We start from the raw sequence: 6,850 nt of genomic DNA on the forward strand, positions 1-6,850 counted from the left end.
GACGGATAAATACGAACTGTTGCAGATAAAAACATTTAATTTTGATATGTTTGCTACATATTGGCAAGATTCTTTGAATGTACACGTGATTCATAAAGACCTACATATGATACTGTGTGGCAGATTCCAAACATATTTATCATACCATTTGAGAGTATTGTTGATTAAAGGTTGCAAATTGGGTTATGATAATTAAGTGTCTATTTTGCCATGATCACCTAGCAACGGCCATTGTAGATCGTCTGATGGTTGGGACTGATATGATCTGACCTTTTGCAGTTGATTGTATCTGTTGACCCTTAACATTTCAAGCTGGTTTGGACGAGTTGGGCGTAATGTATATACTATTGCCCAGGGACACGAATTCAAAATTACTCAAGCTTCTAACACATTCGATATTTGAGTAGAATAAAGATCAATAACACAGTTTAGACAGTCGTAGTTTCTACACAGCTTACAGAAATTCTTCGCAATACGGTGTGAATTACGCACACTACAAAACTGATACAGATTTTTCAGTAAGTGAAACATTTTGTGACACTGTTTTTGTTCTGGAAGGCAAACATTCTCTCCATAAATATCGCCTGAAATTCAAAATATCACAAAAGGCTACGAAGGACCGTGGCAGATATCGACTTCCGGGGACCTTTGACCCACTCCCGACGTCACATATCCCAGAGATCAGTGCGCGTCCAGCAAGTGACATTGGGCTAGTAATCTCTAGTGTGACCATGGCGCGTGCGCATTAGCTTCCTCTTTCTGCTGTTGGCAGCCCGGAAGATGGCGGCGATAGTGGCGAGTATGACAGTCGCGGTGATGATTAAAATCGTCACCAGTTCGGCAATGCACAAGCGAACGGACCGCATGGGAACGTTACGAAGCTCGGTCGGATTGTGACAGGTGATGTTCGGATAGTCCGCTATAGAGAGCCTTGTTACCTGATAGATCTTACTGAATGTTCGCTGTAGGTCGCAGTCACAATGCCAGGGGTTATGAGACAAGTGCAATGCCAAATGCACGGTCTTGATATTCTTGAACACTTCGAAGGATATATTCTCTAAGTTGTTCGAGTCGAGGTAAAGAGCGCGAATGCTCTGCAGTTCCGCAAACGCTTGATAGGAGGCGTGAGAGATACGGTTGCCGTTAAGATACAGTAACTCCAGACTCCACAACCCTGCGAAAGTCCACGCTTCCAAGTAAGTCACCTGGTTAAACTCCAAATGAAGATATCGCAGGTTGATCAAACCATTAAAGACTCCGGCCGGGATTCTCGTTAACTTGTTTCTGTCTAGTTTGAGAATCTTTAAGTAATCAAGGTCCTTAGCGTAGCGAAATGTGAAGGTTTCTAACTGGTTAGAGGATAGACTCAACAGAGAGAGCCTACCGAGGCCGGAAAACATTTCTTTCCTCGCTTCTGTGAGACTGTTGTGGTCGAGATGTAGTTCGGTCAGTCTGGTCAAAGCTCGGAACGCGTCCCATTCTATGTAGGTGATGTCATTGCGGTCTAACATCAGGTACTGTAAGCCTTGCAGCGCGTCTAAAGCTCCCCGTGAAACGTTGGATATAGAGTTGTTGGTAAAGTCGAGATATTCCGTAGTTACGGAGAGATTGGACGGGATTTTGCTAAGATGTGCTCCCCGGCAGTCTATGGTACCGGTGATGTGCTGACAGGTGCATCCCGCGGGACACCTAGCGGCCGCATGGGTGAATAGCAGGCACACCAACAGCACAAATAGAAGCGACGCCATGTTGGAAACGGCTTCAGGAAATCTGTAAAACATGACAAATGACATGGCATTTAACAAATATTTGAACCCCTTATCACCACAAAAAAGCTGCCAAATGTCAGTTCTTAGGATTTTACAAGCTTTACTGTGGAAAATTACATAATTTCATGGAAGCTTTTACTCCTTACATTGCGTTCTTTGGGTTTTCCTAGTAAAACCGTAATTAAAGGAATGGAAGGGAAAGATATTCGATACTCCGAACCGTTACCGACTAGGATACATATAATGATTCTCAACAGCGCGTAAATGCCATTGAACTAGAATAACTGTTTAGGGGTATATGCACAACGTATTGCTCGGTTGGAGCATAGAATATAATCTACAACAGTGTTTTGTCAGTATTGAAATTGAATGTCAATTTTCGTCCAAAAATGATAGGTTGTTTCCAAAAGGACGAAAATGCTAAAATCTTATCAAGTACTCAATAAGCGAATTTGTTATCTATATGCCCAGTTTGTGCACAGGGCAACAAGGTCACATTCACAGAATAAACAAGTTTTTCTCACAGGCCATTTCCAAGCAGATGTAGGGATGGACAATTGTAGTTTTATTTACTACTTTGGTATTGACTCAGCAGTCAGAAAACATTAAGATGTACCCAACATCTGTTTGAAAATTACCCGTCCTTGACAACTGATTACAGTTCTTAACACTAACAACTCAGTAACTCTACTAGTCTCCACAACATATTGCCACTGCCTGATAAAACTACCATTGTGATACATCAAAGGCGACAATGATAATTACCTTTGACACATTTTCCTGCAAAAGAGGATTTTCGGACGTTATTTAAAGAAATATTGATGTCTCAATCTGTTTTAAATCGCCGTATTGGATCAAAGTATTCTCTTTCTGGTGACAGACGTCGTCTCATGGTCTTTACGAGTGTAATCTAGTATCATGAGCATTCTTTGGATGGAGTAGTGAGGTTGTGGCTGGAGAGAATTCAGGGGTCGCTCATTCACAATCAAGAGGGGTGGAGTACTCTCCATGCAGAGGTTGGAGGGGAAGGATCGTTACCTTCTTCTGACTGGTGCCGTCCCTCCAAGATTGGAGAGAAATACAAAGCTGACTAATATGCATTGATTCATGAAAACAAACGTAGGCTATATTACGTAGCTATGTATGTGTGATAGCGTAAGTTTGGCCGGATTAAAAAATACCATAATCTCTGTCAAAGGTTGTTTGTTAATCCTCCTTCTAAAGTAATGTCTCTGCAATATTATAACACTCATGAACAAATGATCGTTTTGCTTTAGTCCATAACTAAAACATCCTAAAACACAAATATTAACATAGTACAGACTGTACACATTAATAACTAACTTAGTCCACGCACTCCACACTAACCTGAAAATAGCCTCAGCCTCTTCCTCATACCTACATTACAGATATCATCACTTTGACAGTCTAATTACCATGACATATAGCCATGTACTACATCTAGATTTTGGTCGTCTTACGTTGGTGTCGAGTGATCTTTCTCCAACAACATTAAAGCCCGTATCAGTGACAGTTTGATTAGGAGTGTGCTAATGGGGTGAGTACTTGGGAAGAGTAATACCAAACTTACATTAGCCAGGTGACTTATGTGATGATGGGCCTCAGGGAACGGCTCTGTGGAGAGTTATTATGTCGTTGGGTGCGCGTCATAGCTGTAGATTAGAATGTCATAAAAGCTTTACAACACCATAGCCTGCCGTTATGCGGTCGTTTGGCAGAGATATGGGCCTCAGGTACGGTAATTATAGTTGTTGTATTCCTCAGCATTTGCCCAATGTTTCCGGTTGATTTATTGTTAGACTTTGTTACAATTGACAACGGTTTCTATTACTTGAATGGACATGCATTATTGTCCTTTAAGATGGACCGTTATTGGTTCTAATTAATTAAAGACAGGAATAGCAAACTCTCTAACCGTTGCATTTGTGGTTCCTTTTCCATTCTTCTAGTAGGGAAAAGAGCATTGTTTTGTGTATATAGCTTTTATCAATTGCCAATTGCCCCCCCCCCCCATGCTTTCTGATGTTGCAGTTCATACCGTCTGGATGAGGAATGGCAGAATACGAGCTATGTTTTCAGGGCCTGAAACTTATCACAAACGCTATGCATTCTCTAAAAATTAAACAACACAAGTAACGACAACAATGGCAATGGCAAAAGTAGCAGCAAACAAGTAGACTGAAAGCATATGGAAACATGTTCTTGTTTCCCCACGTTTTATCTCTGTAGCAGTCTCTAAACAGTATACCGCTTCTGTATAAACCAAGAGATGTAATAGAACCCAGAGATAACACTATCTCGATGACCCCATTTCAAGAAATTAAGACGTCTGCTTTTTCTCACAAACAACTTTTTTCTAACTTACGATACAGCCATGGAGGTTGGATAAAAAACACGAATGGATATGTATTATTATGTCAGGTTGCAAACGCAAAAATATGTGCAATTTCTTCATGGAGTCTGAACTGATCATAGGAGTTTATTCAGTAAGCCGTGACTAATCCGTTAAGTGCGCTGTACTCTTGCGTAATGAATCGAGAATGACTTCAAACAATACTGACTGACGTGTGCTTATCGCCTTGGGAATCCCCTGGCTTATTTCAACAACACTTTAGAACGATCATTACCATCTGGATTTGCTTAAACATGGCTTTTAACCATAAAACAAATGCTATAAACTTTATTGGTTGTTCTGAAAGATATGCCAGGTCTATACATGTACTTTTCAGACAGTCATTGAAGGCGGCCATTTTGTTTTCTGCAACACTCATCCCAGAGTGCATTGCGATTTGTCGTTCCCAGTGGACGTAGAAGTCCATGCTTGTGACGTCCGTTCTTAATTGTTGAGAGCAACGTATGAATATTTCGGTGCAACTGCATTATAAATAGATATTAGAGTGAAAGGTTCGCGGTAAGATCAATTGGTTCAACTACGTTTAACGCGTTCGCACGCATCATGAAATTAATAAATAATCACTCAGTTACATAGGAAAATGTACTCATTTTCTTCAAAGGTCGGTAACGATAGATATTGTACATGTATCTTCTTTGAAAATAATGGCTGCGTACTGTGAATTTCTTCATATCAAAATTCATATTCCATGTCAATAATCTTCCTTCAAAATTCTGATAGAATTTTAGACGACAAATGTGTAATAAAACATATTGCCCTTTTCAAATAAACACTCTTTCAATACAAAAAAATCGGTAAGACGACTGTGAGAAACCTCCTTGGAGAAACCAAGTAGCAATAAGAAAGCAGCACTTGATAAGCCCAACCACTATACCCCCTGCTATCTAGACTAACCATCGTACGGAGTATCCGTCTGGGCTTTCCATTCGCCGCTCGCTAACCTCTTGTCACCTACTCAATGTCACACCGAGTGGCCTCTCCACAGGAGAACGATGATAACAGACCTACTATGAGTAAATACTGGAAGGTAAAGCAGCAACATGACTGCTTTCGAGACGGAAATGCCGAGGGAGTCTAAGCTAATTGTGTTTTAGATGGCAAGCAGAGTATATTTTAAGAAACCAGTACAATTCTTTGTCAGGTCGTTTGTTACAAAATTAGTCTTAAACAGTGAATCTTTTAAAAGAAATCTATCATCTATCATTCAGAATATTCCATGAATTTGCAATCTTGATGTTGTATCAGCTAGCTATAGTGGCCAGTCGCTGGTTCAAAGTTATATTTGCCTTGAAATAGACTAAAAAGAGCAGAAAGCCTTGGGCAGTGATACACTTGGTAAGATATCCCTCTAACCATTAAACTTCTGTCTTTTTACCTACACAGGGGACACACATTCCCTGCTAGCTGCAGAAAGCGTCCAACATCACATTCTGTCATGTAGTTGGTAACATGCTGCCCAAATGAACCTCTTGCGTTTCTCTCTCAAATGTATGCTTCTACAATTGCCTTTTGTAAGATGATTTATGAAAAAAAGGTGGCGTGACAAGGATCAATTAGCAAATCAAGTGACGTGTCAAGACGTCATAAAAAAGGTCAGAAAATGTCAAATATCTAACCGATACGTCAGGTTATCAATAAGCTGAATGATTAAACGTCTACGATAGAAATAAATCAAAGCAAATTTCCTACTCAAAATAAAACACGGAATATTCTCTTTAAATCTGACCGACAATGCTGTTGATTAAGCACATTGTATATATGTTATACAAATCTTAAATGAAAGTATCTCCCCAAAATATAGAATCTTTTGAGTATATATGAACAGCTAGCGAGTAACACTATTGGTACCGTTTACCCAGAGAAAAACCCACCTACCTTCACAACACGGCTACAAGTCAGCATCTGTACGGGATGTATGTAGAAACGTCGTCTACAGAAAACCATCGAAGAGACGCAAATTCACCCGACCGGGAAGCTTCAATGTTAGCAGCCATTGCTGGCTGGCTCGCGATTTCGTTCTCTGAGAATCAGTAATACCCTCGCGAGTCTCTCGTTCCCAGGGCTTTTAATCACTGTCGTACCCTGTCTGGCTCAACCTGCCGGGTTTCCGTGCGTCAAACAACACCTCCTGGATTGTAGTTCCCGCCACGTCATTATTCTGACGTTACGTCAGTAAACATCAATCAGAATCTGGCTGTTCCGACCGGGATGACATCGCCGCGTATCCGGCATTTCCCGACCAAAGTAATTACAACCCCCGATATCTTCAGTCTTAAACCCCGGTGGAGCTAGAATGCGTCATTCCCGAAATCCTTGAATGAGAATCACAGACTTGAAAGTCGCAAACAAATTAACAAATTAGAATTATATATTCAGAAAATGATTAAAAAGAGAGATGTCTCACGAAATGTAGACTGAATTGTGCTGTTTGTTTACGTTCTGAAAAAAATATTAACAAATGTTTATAATCAGATTAATAGAATGAATGGTTTATCAATTTGATAGACAGCATCTGCAAAATGGGAAGTGCTTTTTAAATATGCAAACTCTGAGATTTAGGGACCGTGAAAGCACAATAGCGTTAGAGTACCATATCTTGTACAACTAGCCCTCGGGGGACATCGTAAAAAGGTCCACTCACGAAAGA

General features: G+C 40.4%; 1 protein-coding gene across 1 annotated transcript; it reads right to left on the bottom strand.

Moving 5' to 3' along the window:
• Positions 1-561: 561 nt before the first annotated feature.
• On the bottom strand, positions 562-6,506 carry LOC136420628 (reticulon-4 receptor-like 2). The gene is made up of 2 exons (XM_066407674.1): positions 6,079-6,506; positions 562-1,770 (listed from the first exon to the last, which is right to left on the bottom strand). The coding sequence occupies exon 2, from the start codon at positions 1,746-1,748 to the stop codon at positions 711-713; it is 1,038 nt and encodes a 345-aa protein (XP_066263771.1). The 5' UTR covers positions 1,749-1,770; positions 6,079-6,506; the 3' UTR covers positions 562-710.
• Positions 6,507-6,850: the final 344 nt, after the last annotated feature.

The sequence above is a fragment of the Branchiostoma lanceolatum genome, chromosome 15 (genome assembly GCF_035083965.1).
Source record: "Branchiostoma lanceolatum isolate klBraLanc5 chromosome 15, klBraLanc5.hap2, whole genome shotgun sequence".
In the NCBI taxonomy this organism is placed as follows: domain Eukaryota; kingdom Metazoa; phylum Chordata; class Leptocardii; order Amphioxiformes; family Branchiostomatidae; genus Branchiostoma; species Branchiostoma lanceolatum.

Coding starts and splice junctions, on each gene's coding strand:
- LOC136420628 (XM_066407674.1), bottom strand. CDS start 1,748: ATGGCGTCGCTTCTATTTGTGCTGTTGGTGTGCCTGCTATTCACCCAT.